This window comes from Antrostomus carolinensis, unplaced genomic scaffold (assembly GCF_000700745.2).
Source record: "Antrostomus carolinensis isolate BGI_N321 unplaced genomic scaffold, ASM70074v2 scaffold4155, whole genome shotgun sequence".
NCBI classification, from domain to species: Eukaryota; Metazoa; Chordata; class Aves; order Caprimulgiformes; family Caprimulgidae; genus Antrostomus; species Antrostomus carolinensis.
Window position 1 is genome coordinate 12,105 of NW_010314076.1, and position 15,338 is coordinate 27,442.

General features: G+C 40.1%; 1 protein-coding gene across 1 annotated transcript; it reads right to left on the reverse strand.

Moving 5' to 3' along the window:
* Positions 1 to 1,690: 1,690 nt before the first annotated feature.
* On the reverse strand, positions 1,691 to 15,123 carry KIF25 (kinesin family member 25; the record flags this gene model as incomplete). The annotated part of the gene is made up of 6 exons (XM_010167502.1): positions 1,691 to 1,848; positions 3,110 to 3,265; positions 6,049 to 6,246; positions 8,775 to 8,926; positions 13,721 to 13,897; positions 14,974 to 15,123. Coding segments are annotated over 6 exons (991 nt in total), but the record flags the coding sequence as incomplete, so codon positions are not given.
* Between the last annotated feature and the right edge of the window lie 215 nt (positions 15,124 to 15,338).

The window sequence follows — 15,338 nt, forward strand, 5'->3', positions numbered from 1 at the left end:
TTTAGTAGCCTAGCTGTCATCAGGCTAAGGTGAGCTTGAAGCTGTCTGCTCCTGTGCTTCATGTAGCAGGCTAACATTCCTTGCTCTGACACCTTCTCACCAGAGATTGCTTTAGTGACCATTCAGCTTTGTAAGGTCCTATGTCCAGATTCTTTTTCTACCCATCTGTTAGTGCTGGAATCAGATAAAGTGAAGCCATTTTTACCCTTGTGACACTATTTAGGAAAACAAGTATCATTATGGCTCTCCAGTTGGGTTGCTAATGTTCTGAGCACCAGAGCACTGCATGCACCACAGCAGCTGTTAAATATTCAAGGGTGAAATTCCAATAATAGTATGCTATAAAATCTCTGGATAAATATTTATGCTTGTGAAGGTTAAGTGACTTGGAGTACTATAAACTCCAGCCTTTTGGGCAGGCCAGTGCAATTTAAGCCTTCCTGCAGTGACCCACCAATGACCTCTCTCCCAGTCTAGAGGCAGAGTGATTGCTGGAGGTTAACGATTCAGAATGGATCCTGAGGCCTCTGCAGAGCAATAACCCAGCACACAAAACACATCAGATGTTATTTGAACCCAACTACTCATCTCAGAGCCGCTTACCATCTCTAACATTGCTTAAATTTACCGGAAACTTCTCCGAGTGTAACTTCATTCACAAATCCTGCATGGTGTTGTCTCAGTGTTGGTGTAAGTGAATGAAAGCCTCTAGAAGATGACAAGCATCGCATCACATACTGGGATTTTGCTGTTTTATTCCTAAAGTGTGTAGTTATCCTTTTCTAATCTGCAGGCAACTTCAAGGTATGCCTTCATGCTTCAGAAATGTAAGTGAAACAACAGGTCCAACTACTACTAAAACATTTGTACAAGTTAGGCCGCATTAGCCATTAGGATCTGTAGTTCAGGGCCTTTCAGCACTCGTGGAGGAAAAAAAACAAAACAAAAAACAGGCAAAGCTGTAGCCTTAGTGAACTCAGCAGAGTTGGGATGCACTCTAAACATTTAATGAGTGTGTTTTCAAAAAGTTGCATACTCCCTCATTTACTTCTTAAGATACATTCCAGAGAGATAACAGACACAGCCTTATTCCTCTTTCTCCATCTCACTGGTGCCATTATTTCCTGCCTGAAAGCACAGAACAGAACTCCATTCAATACAGCTGCTGTGTTCCTTGACACTCCTGCCTGTTGACAGTGTGTTAGGAATGACCCCACCCATGCTAGAAAGAAGAGCAAGCCACGATATGTCTCATTTTACTCCAAGCTGAGGGGAACTATTTCACTTGCTGCTTTGAAGCACTGGAATGATAGGTCCCTGTCATTTACTAAGAAAAGAGAATGCACTCTTAGCCTTTCAGAAGCGAGCCATCCTAAATCAGGGCTCTCTTGACTTAGTTCTACTTACCCAAATGAAACACATCACCAAAACAATGTCTTGGAAGTAGGTTTCCTAAAAAAGCCTGATTTATTTATCTGCCATTCCACCATGGTTGGTAGGTCTTGTCAATACTTGCTATTATCTTTGGAGCAAGAACATTATCAGCAGGTTTATGGCTTACTAATGCCATGTTGAGGATTGTTTATTTTATCTGGCAGTTGATATGTAAAAGAACGGCTTTAGGACAATAATATACATTTCAGTCTGAGGAACTCATTAATAATACTTTAATCCACAGGAGTCTTAGGTTTTATTTTGCTTTACTCTGCACTGGGAAATTTTTTTTCTTGACTTGTCCCCTCTGAACTTGCCGAGCACGAGTTCCAAATCCCAGAGACTGCATTGATTCTGTTAAGTACTTCTGGTCAGGAGAGATGCACAGCATCACCAGCAGTTTAGCATCACCTCCTAAAAGCAGGAAAAAGACAAAACATACTTATTTACCTCATTATTTTCAGTAAGTTACACACTGGTAATGTATTGATCTACAGAACAATGAGCATAGGCTACCGTTGCTTAGGAAGCAGAAGACTATATGTGAAGAGGGCTGTTGAAAACAGGGAGTTCTGTCAGTGGAAGTCTATATATAACAATACAATATTTGCCCTAGTAGAATAAATGTTTCACCATTTGTAATGTAGATTTTTCCCCCCTCCCTTATAGCTTCATCAGTTTATCTGCATGTATATTATGGGTCTGGGCACTTCATTAAGCTTTGTGAAATGTTTGTAAATTCAGGATCATGGCAAAATGGCTGCTTTGTGTGACAGTAAAGCAAAACAGACTTATTAGAAGTTCACAGAAAATGATTAAACACACAAAGAAATTCACACAAGGAAATTACTGCTTTCAACACTTCACCTAAACAGTGTCACCCAAGTCATACACCAGGCATGGTTAAAACCAGGCCTAGTGCCCATACGACATAGCTCCTAAACTAATTTATTTCTTTAGCTTTCCCTTTTCACAGTGGGGACTCCAGCACTAGGTGAAATTCAAAGTTCAAGCAAAAATTAAGTCTTTCAGAAGCTCTGAAGAACTGTTACCTCAGTCACTATCAGTGCCTTGAACTGGAGACTGAAGGGCTGATGCTTTCTGGCTGAAGAAAGATGGACTAATATACTGTATTGATGGACACAAATCTGACATTGCTGCAGGAATTATGCTTGCTTTAAAACTGTTTCTGCATAGGTGAGGAGCTAGAGAAGAGGAGGTGACTGAAACACAAAAAGGAGCCGTAGCACAGTACCATGCATATGTTCTCTCCGTCCTTTTTCTTACTGCTATAGGGACAACGTTCAGGAATGTGCAAATATGTGACCGCACCCTGTCGTAATAAAGATTGAAGCTTAACTTTTAAACTGCACCTGATGTGAAACGCCAGTGAAATGCAATTATTACCATTTACATGATCCTATTAGAGATGGTGTGAAGATTATTCCAAGTGTATTCGTAAAATGAACCTTGGAAACAGCAAGGTTTAGCCAAATTCAAGAGGAGTTCAAACACTCAGTGTGTACTCACTGTGCTCCAAAGCCAGAGTCTTTGAATAGAGGCCTACAGACAAGGCACGAGAACAAGATCATCCTCTAGTTTTACACAACAAAGGAGGGGAAAGATTGAGAAAGTAAATCTCTGGTGTTAAACAGAAGTCAGAATAATCTCTCACCTACGGAGTCCTGAAGCAGATGCGTAAGTTTGCTGTTTCGATAAGGTACGTGAGGTCGCTGTTCTGCTATTGCTCCAAGGACGTCTGCTAGGGCAGACAAGCTGCGGTTAATAAAGGATGTCTCTCTCAGTGCTGCGCCTGTCACTCCAGACATACCTAGGACAGCGCAGAAAAAGGCGAGGGTAAGACTAAGCAAAGCTGCTTCAGTTGAAATTTGTGAAAAAAAAATTCTGTTGCTGTGTCATCTACTTTTGTCACAGTATTTTTTAACACAAATTCTGAACCATGACTTCCAGTCCACCTGTGCCAAAAGCAAGACGCAGCGACTGTTTACTCCGACTGCCACTACATTGTTCAACACTTCTAGTCTTTGAAGGGAGGTTAAAGAAGGTTCAGTGCCTACACATGGTCTGAAGTCTCTCATGTTAAAGTTTATCTCTTCAGCTGTACAATACATCTTGGCTCCATATTTATTATGGAACTGAGAAAGTAGAAACACCGTTAAGATCAGACAAGACAATGCTGCTTTTGAAAACATCAGTCCACGGAGTCTCCAGAGAGAAGCCTGTTGTGTTCCACCATATTTTATAACAGTTAACCACCCCGTCTGTATCCCTTAGGAAGAACAGGAGTGACTCTGATGGCAGAAGCTGCAGAAACAAAACTGTACAGCAGCCATAAGTGTGAGGGGTTTATGTCCACCAAAGTCTGTAAGGTGCTGTTCTCTGTAGTATGATTTGCTGTAAGGAAATTGATACAAGAAAATGATGCCCTTCTACCATCCACCCAGCATGGTCACGTGCAGCAATGCTACCCTTGAGCAACACTGGAAAGGTCTGATCTACAAATCAAGTTGCACCAATTTCAAGAGGTGCTGCAACAAAAATGATCAGTCTGGATGAGTGTACAGTTAAGAGTAATTAATTCCTCCTGTCCTTACCTCTGCCATTTGGGGAAGAGAAACTTGCTATTACCATTTAGCATCACATTACTCAAATTCAGCCTTTCTTCAGGATAGTGGATGAGCTACAGATGCATCTGCAATCAGCTCTCATTACCCGGAGCATACGATCCATGCTAGGCAGAGCTAATGGTAGTGAGATGGTCAGAAGGGGCTAACAGTTTCTTCAAGCTGCCTTCTGTCCCACCTCTAGAGAGACAAAGAGGCTGTACAGAGAGGCTAGGGATCTTGTTTTTCCTTTAGGTCAGGATTTTCCCAACTGGGAGAACAAGAGAGGTGTTCAAGAGGCAAGTATGAAAAGGCACAGTAAGAGAAAACACACCCCAGGAATCTGGACAGTGAGGGATGGAGAAATATGACTGTGGGAGAGGATGGGGCTGGAACAGTAGAGTCTCTTTGCAGAGTGGAGCAGAGCAGAACAGTTTGGGAGACTCTGCCATGGGGTGTCAGTAAACTGAGACAGGCTGTATCTCAGACTAACTTTACTGGGGTCTGTGCCTCCAGCCATCCTCAGGCTTCTTTTATAGCCAGTGAAGGTGGACTCCTGAGACAGTGCTTATCACCATAGAGGAGAAAACTGCAAATAGGTGAGGGGGAACATGTTTAAACTGCTGATTATCTACATTTGGCCAAATGATCCTCCATAAAGCATATTTAGATGAAACTAAAAAGGGACCGCTTAGTAAATGTTGTATATGATCCAGGATGGCAGGGAAGCTAACAAGGCAGGGTGCTGATGTACATTTAAAGTGTGTGAGATGCCTGCTACTGCTGATCATTTAGATTTGTCCACTTTTTAAAACAATTACAAGTTAACAGCTGCCCTCACTTTTATCAGAGTAAATCCAACACCTTAAAATCTCAACCAGCATAGCTGATGGCAGAGGTTAGTCTGCTGTATGTGCTGGGCCACATAGAATCATAGAATGGTTTGGGTTGGAAGGGACCTTAAAGATCATCTAGTTCCAACCCCCCTGCCATCAGCAGGGACACCTTCCTCTAAAGCAGGTTGCTCAAAGCCTCATCCAACCTGGCCTTAAACACTTCCAGGGAGGGGACATCCACAGCTTCTCTGGGCAACCTGTTCCAGTGTCTGACCACCCTCAACATCTAACACTGGTGTAAGTGAGCACAGTTCTGGACTTCACTAGACTGGCCCACTGAGCCCCAGACCAAGTAAACGTTTGTCCTGGTTGTGCTGAGTGAACAAACACACACTGTTGCTCAATTATGTGTTTATGAAACAGTTTCCAGCACTTAGAGCAAATGAAAAAAAAAAAAAGTATTAGATTAGGTTTCTCTGTAGAACAAAAGTTTAACAGTGAGCAACAGCAAGAATTCTTGGCAGTAAAGTAAAAGACTCTCTCATAATACTGGTTCCGTTTTCAAAACATTATTTCTGGAATGGTACACTTGGCTGCATGGCTTTCCTTGGTAAGAAAGCTTGTCCTTTAGGAAATAATCAAGTTTTTGAAATTATTGTGCACATAAAGGAGGGGGGAGGAGGAAAATGCTTTGAAGAAAAAATGAAAACAATATTATCTTTTCAACACTAACTTCCTCCAAGACTTTTTCCACAAGAAGGCAGAAAAACCCACACATGGTGATATCAATTATTACAGATATTCATAATATTTAAATAATTTATGCAATTTAAACATTTCTGTACAAAGACATGCTAATTTTCAGAGTAGAAAAACAGGCTTAATAAAACCAGTCTGAACAAATAATATACCTATGATACGGGTAACCGCCCTGGGCTTATTTTAGGCTTATGCAGACAGGTTTTCAGTTAAACTGTACCAGTGTAAAACTGGAACAATCAGGCCCACAAATTCTGTTTATGTCAGGAGCTGTGGGTTTAAACCACCCCTGCATGAAAGCAGGGTAGTGTGTATCCTCACATAAAGAGGCAAAGGCAACTATTGTAACCTACATCTGGTAGGATCCATGCCCATAAACAGACACGTTCACTTACCCACACACTCGCTACCAGCCAGGTCCACCAGCTGCAATCTAGTTTTGACTTGCTTCAGTTTCTCAGTGGCTTCAAGTTGTGCTGGTGAAGAGGCTCTGGAAGAAGAGGTGGATTTATTGTCCCTCATTTTTTGTGGAAAGGTGCCAGAAACCTCTTTATTTAGTCTTTGACTGGTTTGTTCATCTTCCCATGAAGTACCTGGTTAATGGAAAAAACAAACAAAGGGAGCTGCTCAATGGCACTTGTGATGGAAATTGTGATGGTGAAAAATGGGGCATCGACAGGGGAAGTACAGTATCTGCCAGTTTAGGCCATTCTAACAGAAGTAATATACAAGTCATAATCAATGGCACAGGCAGCCTGAATGACTTTGTAGTTAAGATTTTGTTCATCAAACTGATCATACCAGTTAGTAACAAGACTTGTGTGCAGGTTCTGTGGTATCTAATATCCCCATTGTTCACATTTCTATGTGGAAAACAAGAAACAGGAGGCCAGTAAGGACTTTAAAGGGCATTTTTTCATGTTTTAGATTGACTGCAACCAAAGTGAGATTTTGCTTGTTTAGGTGCAATAAGCTCTGAAGTCTGTTTATATGTATTTGAAACTCTGGCAAAAAAAAGTTTGTCCTGCTTCTTCTATTTGGTCCCTTGCTGCTGTTCCCTCTATTCGTCCATCAGCCCGCATATGGCACTGCTGCATCTCTACATGCTGAGTTGTTAGCCTCAATAGCATTACTCTCACTTGTCCAGGCTGGTTACCTACTACTCCTGGTAGTTCTGTAGCTGCACTGGGCTGCTTCATATCCTTCCTCTTCCTCAGCAGCAGCATCTGGCTTTCACTTTCTGCTGGGAAGGAAGAGGAAGACAGATTCTCTGGGGAAGCTGCTTTGACAGTAGCTGAGCAGGAGCGTATGCAAAAGAGCTTTCCCAAAGCAGTTTTGGTTTTTTTTTCTTCAGTGTTTTGGTTTTCATCCATCTCTCTCTCTGTCTCTCTGAAAGACATAAAAGAATACAAGGCGCACACTGCTACAGGTAATAGAGATACCAGACTCTCTTGGGGAATTAAAGAGTCTTTGTTGCAAAAGTACAAAGTTTCCAGCTGCAAAACTTGAGTAAGGAACAGACTTACTCGGGTTGCAGAACTCTGTACCTCTCCAGCTAGGCTGTTGCTAAAACCCAAGCTAGCTGTTCACAGTGTAGACAGAGCAGCTGTGTTGGTTTACACAGAATAAATGGCTTCAGGCCATTTGACATTTCATGTCAAAATAAGTGTCCTCTCTCCTCTTCAGTTTGAGACGAGGAAATTAAGAAACAGCTCTCCTCAAACAAGAGATATTACTGAAACAAAACGCTAAGAGTCCTTAATCAAACCTGAAAAAGTGCTGGTTTGTCAGCCCTGGCTTTAGGTGCAGAACTCATCACAGACTTTACAACTTTTTATTTAGTGACTTCCATCTCCAGGGTTGAGATATTTGACAACTGTACCCAGCACCTAGCTTTTAAATTAATTCTCCTTTTAAAGAAGAGAGAATGCACTGTCACACTGCTACAGCAAGGTCCCACTTGCAGTGCTGCTGTACCCCCCATATTGCGGATCTTCATCCATGTGCCATGGGCTGAGAGCCCGAGCCTGCACTCAACATAAATTAGACGTTTCTATGGAGCTTTGCTGCCAGACAACGTGACGTAGTAGAGTGATGGCAATTCAAAATGGCAAAGGGAATTCTGGCCTAGACAAGATGGCTGGTGCACTAACGGTGCAGACACTGTGTTTTGAAAGGTAACATCTGCCTGATTGACAAGAATCTGGGACTGGTTAGAGCTAACATCTGTAACATTGAGCTGCAACTGGTGAAGTAACTGTGTCTTTTGGCAAGGCCCATAGGGGAGTGAGGGCACTGTTTGTTCCGTTCTGCTAATAGTGTCGGTTTAATTTCTGATAGCAATCTAAGGGAAAAAATGTTAAATATTTTCCACTTTCTAAAACCATATTGTTGTTGCAGAGTATGAAGGAGATGGACCACAGCACTGGAAGCAGAGAGCCTAATTACAACATGAGCAAAAGAAAACAAAGTTAACCCCCAAAAGCTGAAGTTATTCCTAAAGCAATAAACTGGTAAGTCTTAGTGTGGTAATGAAAAGTTGAAATATAGGTTTTGCCATAGTAAATAAGACAACTATGTTGTCTGTTCCTACAGTGGCCTGTTATTAACAGTTCAAGGGACTCTGAATTTAGTGGATGTTTTTGCAAGGCAGTGGGTAAAAAAATATTCACCCAAAAGCATACGATGATCCCTAAAACACATGGTTAGCTTTACCACAAACTTACCATGAATAATTATATGATATGTCATACGAAGTGATTTAACTACTGTATTTGAGAATCTCTTACTGATATCTTATCTATCTTACCTTATACCTTATCTTATGAACTACTAATAAAATTTATTTCATTACTTGTCTCATGCTATAAAACTTCAAGAACTCTGTAATGAAGACACGTAAAGAAAAATTGAAAGTTTTTATGAAAGTTTCAGTGTCATTCAGACATCAAACCGGTCTGTTATTTAAGAAGGTATGCAGAAGTTAAACAATGGAAAAGAATTTGAATGTATTAAACATTGGAAAAGGGAGAAAAAAACAATATGAAAATATCTAAGTCCACTGACTGTTTTTCAAACAAACCAACTGGCCCTAGATGTATTTTAGTAAGATCCGACTTACCAAAGTTATCTCCAGAGGTGATGGTGGTTATGGTCAATGTAACTACCAGATGAGAACGAGAGGAATGAGCATGCACCAGTGTTGGGTGCCTGACTCTCAGCTGTAGGCCTTTGTAGACTAGATGCAAAAATTCAGATGCATTTTCAACAGTCCTAGGAAGTAAAGAAACAAGGAGAAGATTTAACTGACTGACACTAAAAATCACACAAGAAAGCTGACAACTTGGACGTGAGTCTGAGCATTTTCACTTCCCCACTCTTCTAACTTCTTATAGTAACCTCAGTTTGAGCTGCACAAACAACTGTATATAGACTTTTTCAGGTGGGATATAGTCCAACATGACAATTCAGGACAAAAGCTGTGATGTAGCACTGCAAGTGCTGAAGAAGTGGCCTTGCAGGTCTATACGTACTCTAGCTCAGCTCTAGAAGCAACCGAAATTTCTATACCTCCACACTCTGGAAGAAAATACACAGATTTAGACATTCCTGAAATCTCTGGATTTACAGAAGTGGAGTTGTCCAGTTTACATTAAGGTAGTTCCTGTTCTTTGGGAGGTACAGAATCAGGGCAAAAAAAAGAATTTCTCTGGGCCTTTGGAAATCATATTTCACATTTGGAATTAAGTCCAGAATCCTTGGAAAAAAGTTCAATTCCACTGCTCAATGAGCAGGGACTCCAGCACAGTGTCAGAATAGACAGGCATAAGTTTCTATAGATGATTTTCTCTCGTACTGTCTGTTTTCTTTCTAGTTAAAAGAAATACTGCAAATATGACCAATCAAAGGGCAAAATCCTAACACAGAACATAAAATAAACTGTTTAGGTAAAGAAAAAACCCCACTATGATTTCCCCCAGGTTTGCAATGTTTAAAACAAAGGAGGTAAGATTGCCTCCCCTTTTTCCTTTCGCTGTATTGCCTTCTTCAATAGTCACTCAAGTTACATCACCTAAACATTAGTTTCTAGATGGAGGTATAAATTACTATGACTGCATATCACAGCCCGGTTACTGAATGCCCTGTAACACCAGAACCATTAATAACTCTCCTGACAGGCTACAGGCTTGGTTCCACATCACTGCAATCAGCAAAATCAAGCATATGATAAAAGGCAAGGCCTTAATAACTTAGAATTGGCAGGTTTCAGCAAAAGTCACACTGGCCACAAACTTATTTTATGCTAAGAAGAGCCATACCAAGAGTTTAGAGACAAAAGAGCTATATCCAGCTAAAACTATTTCATCTGAAAATAAAGCAAGGGCACCTGAAGAACAGAAAAACACTTGGCCACACCATGTTTATAGACACTTAAGAGAAGCAGGCACCTAAAAGCAGTTCCTTGTGTAACCAGGGCTGCAGGAGCTAATTGATGACTGTAGACTTTGCTGATCAACCTTGAGCCACACACACTGGCCTCCCCTGTAATATCTCTGCCTCTGTGCATTCACTGACAACTTCTCCCTGGTTTTTTGACCTGGCACCACCAGGGAAGCAACAGCTCTAGTTCCCACTGTCAGAGAAAGCAGAGCCTCACACTGGGGTGATCTGACTATTGCCTCAAGTCCAGGGAGGCAGATTTTTACTGTCTTGAACTGCATCTTCCAACAGCTAGTCAGCCAGGACTGGACAGCCTGAGAGGTAAGTAGCCTTCCCCAGGATGTAGCAACAGGCAATCGGCTTCTGCAAGCTGCTGCTGTGCACTGGCAAGGGGTCAGTGCTCCAGGTTGCTGTCCTTTAACTAGTGTTTGCAGAAGAAGATTAGCCTCAGGGTATGGTCAGTGCTGGTCACCTACTGAGAAACTGTCTTGAGTTTGAAGGTAAAATGCATCCCCAGCCCCGTGCTGCAAGCTTGGCACAGTAGCTTCTCAGCAGGACTAACAGTAATAGGTTTTTAGTATAATCTCTACAACTTTATCATGCTGTATGTACCACACGTTCCAGGACCAGATCCTACAAAGAGAAGCTCTGTTGTGGTTAGGTTAAAAATTTGATGCTGAATGTTCTCCAAAGTCAACTAAGCCATAAAAGAAGAAAGAGACTGGGGTTTTTGTGATTCAATAAGATGTACGTGTTCGTAGGAAAGAGACTACTGTACTTTAATGGATATATGGAGAAGCCAATGAGACCCAGCAGGCCAATGTATTCTAGATGAAATATTATCACAAATGAGGATGTGTTTTTATTCAAAGCACCAGCTGTTTACTTTAGATTTCAGGCAGCTGGGTGGCCTCATTCAATGCTTCCCTTATTTTTCAGGGGTTTGCTTTTTCTTATTAACCTTTCTGTGTAATTATTAATATAACCTGTTTATGAATTGGCCTTTTTTCATTGTTTGCATTGTAATTAAGATATAAGTCCATATTCTTATTTATACTTCTATTAGAACTGAGTTTTTATCAATTGAGTGAGATGAGTGGTTTTTAAGAGTTGCTTAGTTCAAGGCGCCAGGTTCCTTTACCATAAATTAAAATTTACAGAACTAAACAGAGCAGCCATTTTATTAACTAGCAGGACAAATGAAACCTTATTGCAGCTTCAAGTCCTTGTCTCTATGGCACAAGTCCAGCTACATCTCACCTCTCCCTTCCCCAAAGCCCAGAAAAAGCGATGGGTCACCCACTAACTATGCAAAGCTTGCTTGGGAAGGGGAGCTGGCATTTTTTAGTCATGAAACCAGGCCAGCATCTTGGTTACTAAAATACCATAATTAAAAATTACTCAGAGGTTCTGGTGAAGCTGGAAAAATTCAACTGCCATCATACCCACACTATATGCACCCATCTTAATTTTCTAAGTCATGCAGTTCCTTTCTTCTCTAGTCAAAGGAAAAAGATTAGCTCCTTCAGGAAAGCTTCAGCACACACAGATTAGGCTCCGCTCCCAACCTCTTCTGAAGGAGTTTTTCATTCCCTTGACAGCAGAGCCTTAACCAGATGCCCTAAGCTGGAGTAGAGTCACAGTTAGTGATATCCAAGAACAGAGAGAAACACACCAGTCAGCATAATACACAGCGGGCAAAGGACTCATCACTTCAAGCTCCAGTCATTTTTAATTCATCCCATGCTCTTAAGGAGCATGCAGAGTGCAATCAAGAATGCAGAATTTCTCTGAAGATCGTATTTAACCTCAAGACTAAAGAGCAGGCATACCCCAGATACAAATGTTAATCCTTCCTGGAATATTGCAGTGGTTATTATTTCACAGAAAGAAAGGAGAGTTATATAGCCCCATGGCGAAGAAAGGCACTTTACAATTTCCCTGGGGTCCCACTTTTCTATGAGCAATTCAGTGGCTAGAAAATACGAGTAAATAAATGCGTATAACTAGGTAGAATATGTTTGCAGAACCCTCCAGTACATTCTTGTATTTTTATCAAGTCTTTCTGGCAACAGCATAAACCCACATAAACAAACTACAAGTTTGCTTATGCGACTAAGTCCCACAAGACAAAAATACTGCCTTCAGTTATTTCCACTGAGGATGCATTTTATTTTAATTGGTGGGGCAGAGTGGGGAGGGATGCTTTTCATAGTTGACTTCTAATTCCTCCTGGAAAAGTAGAGATTAGCCCATGACAAGCATTATTATAGATAAGTGAAGAAAACCATCATGTTTCCCTGAGAAACATAAAACATTATAATACTGTAGTCCTAAACATTTCAATAGGGGAAGATGTTTCTTTTCACAAACATTATTTGCCCAAGGAACAGAACATTTTTTCTAAGTTTCTAGACCTCTGTGTAGTGCAGAAGTAGAAATGTTCCCTTCTAGAATCTGTTCACATGCTGGGCGCTCATAGGGAGATGTCCAGTAGCTTAATTCCACTGGGAAGCATCACTTCTCTGGTGCCACTCATACTACTTGTCATAATTTGGTTTTGCTAATGTTGATTTAATACTAGCTTCCTTTTAGTAAGAGCTGTGTTGTTTATACACTGCTGTTACTAAAATGAAGCATCTGAAACAGATGGACTTTTGTTAATGGATGAATTGTTATGAACATGGGATTTTTACCATCTAGTTAGCCAAGGTAAGTGTTTTATAACAAGAAAGTATTATACATTTGCTTTGTATACTAGACATATGTAACACCAGAAATCATTCCCATGTGTACTAGAACAAGCCTTTGTAATGCTTAGTAATTACAAGAAGGCACTAAAATAAGTGTAGCTGTAGCCCTAAATACCTTAGCTCTCCCTACACCATGAGGATGTGTAAATAAGAATCAAACTTACCATACACCGACACTGGAAAGCTGTACACCTTAAAACTGAATGGGTGGAAGCTTAGCTACTTCTTAGCTTTCAGTTTGAAGAACCTGGATTTTCAAGAACTATGGGTTCAAATGTCAGCATATCAATTCCCACTTAAATGCCTCCAGTTATAAAAACAGAATACTAAGCAGAGAAAGACGGGTATTCATATTACAAGATAACTTAAAATCTTATTCTTTCTAAAGTTTTGGGTTGTTTTTTTTTTACTCCAGTGTGTGTAGGTAAAGCTAACACTCTGCAGCTGCTTAAAAATCTACAAGAAGTACATACATTTCTATTATAATCTGTAAATTTTATAATTTGTTAAGACTGAAGAGAAAGAGCTTTGTGACTGGTTTACTACTTCTTTTGCTAGAGCTGACAAATGCCGTAGATCCAGCAGTAATGAGACACACAGCTATCATCTTGTCCATTCTGAGGAGAAGGTGCTTAACACAGGGGTATGACCCAAACTAACTGTACTGTTATTTCTGAAAGTGCTTGGAAATTTGCAGCCAACTGCAGTCTAATAGACTGAGCTAATGGAAATGGTCAGAACTGTTTCTTTGCATACGGTAAGGACTCATTGTTTAGAAGCAGTAACTGGTGCCTATAATCCAGTTTTGTGACAGCTATACATTGCATTGACACCAGATCATGGTTGGATGACAGGGATCAAATTGTGTACTTACTCGTGCGTAAGCAATGGAACATCGCTCTTCCCTTCTCTGGTTGTAACAATATCACGTTTGACGCCAAATACTTTTCCACAACTGTCTTTGGCCAGAAGATCAAAAATGTCATTATTATACACTTCTACAACAGAAACCTCAACCCAGTAACTTCCTGGTGGCTTTTCTGAAATAAGCCTGGAGAATAAAAATAGAAAAAAAAAAAAGAAAAAAAGCCAAAAAAACATTGAAGTCAAACCCCAAATGAACAATCTCTAAATAAAGATCTATTCTTTAATTGTAAGCTAATTACAGTCTGATAAAAGTGCTTATTAAATATCCACAGCCATGGCTTTGTCTCATCCACATGCTAATGTTAAGCTGAAGAATCAGAATATACAGTTAAATTATATGTGAAGCAGTAAATAAAACTTCATTTTCCAAACAGCTGTGCCAGCTTAAATTGTTTTTCTCCACCAGCCTTCCTCCCTCCTCAGGATTTTTTTTATACCTTTTTTCTGCTACACGTTATTGCATTTAGAGCTCAAAGTATGATAAACTCTGGCAGAGTGCAAACAATGAACAGGCAGAGATGGTAAACTGCCCAGCTAGATCTGTAAGAGGTTATCTGTCTACAGCCTCAGAAAATTAATAAATTAAGGGCTTGTCTATTCAGGAGAGTATTTACATTTAAACACAGTTATTGTGGTACAAAACTGGATCTTTGATTTAGCTTATACCCTTCTCCAAAAGAAACAGGTTTAACTGGAGAAACGTCTAATGGCCCATCTATTACAACATAGCAGGGTATCAGTTTAAATCATGCATTAGGTTCAACTAAAAAAATCTAAGAATTCTTAAAGCAAGAACAGATCATGGTTAAAAGTTTTACTATCGTGCTCCTTGGGGACTAGGTTCTAATCTGGATCCTCTTCATCTATTCCAACTGTCAATTTTCACAAAACTTGTATTAACTTAATTATCTTCTGGACTCCCATAACTATGGTTGAAACAGATTCAAAAGTTAATTAGGAGTCTGAAAGACAGATGGGCAGATAACATACAACAATATTGCATAATCTTATTTTCTTTGCAAATCAGACAAAGGTAATCTATATCAAAACTCAAACACTGAATGGCAGTCAGAGAAGCTACAACTAATAATCATTGTGAAGCAGAAATCTGTAATGATAAATATATTGCAAATATTATTTCATCCTTTCTGTAAAGTTTAAGGTGACTGCCACTGACATGAGCCTTTATTTAGTTGTCACCTGAACACTTCTTGGGCAGCTCGAGGAATAATTCCAAGTTCTGATTCATCTTCTGTGGAGAATGCAAAGTTCTCCTCGAGCTGTGGTCCCAACATTGTGTATGTCTTCCCACTTCCAGTTTGCCCATAAGCCATGATACACACATTGTACCTGAAATGAAAAGGGCTTAAATTTATTTTACCATTACCAAATGTATTTGTTAGGTGGAAAGTCAAACCCCAAGCAATTTGGGAACACAAACTGAAACAAAAAATACACTGACCCTGCAGATTTCTTTCTGGAGATCTCAAAATCTGACAGAAATTAAAGTACTGCTCATAACATCGCCTAAACAGATTTTATTTTAAAGCAGAGTTGAAGGGATG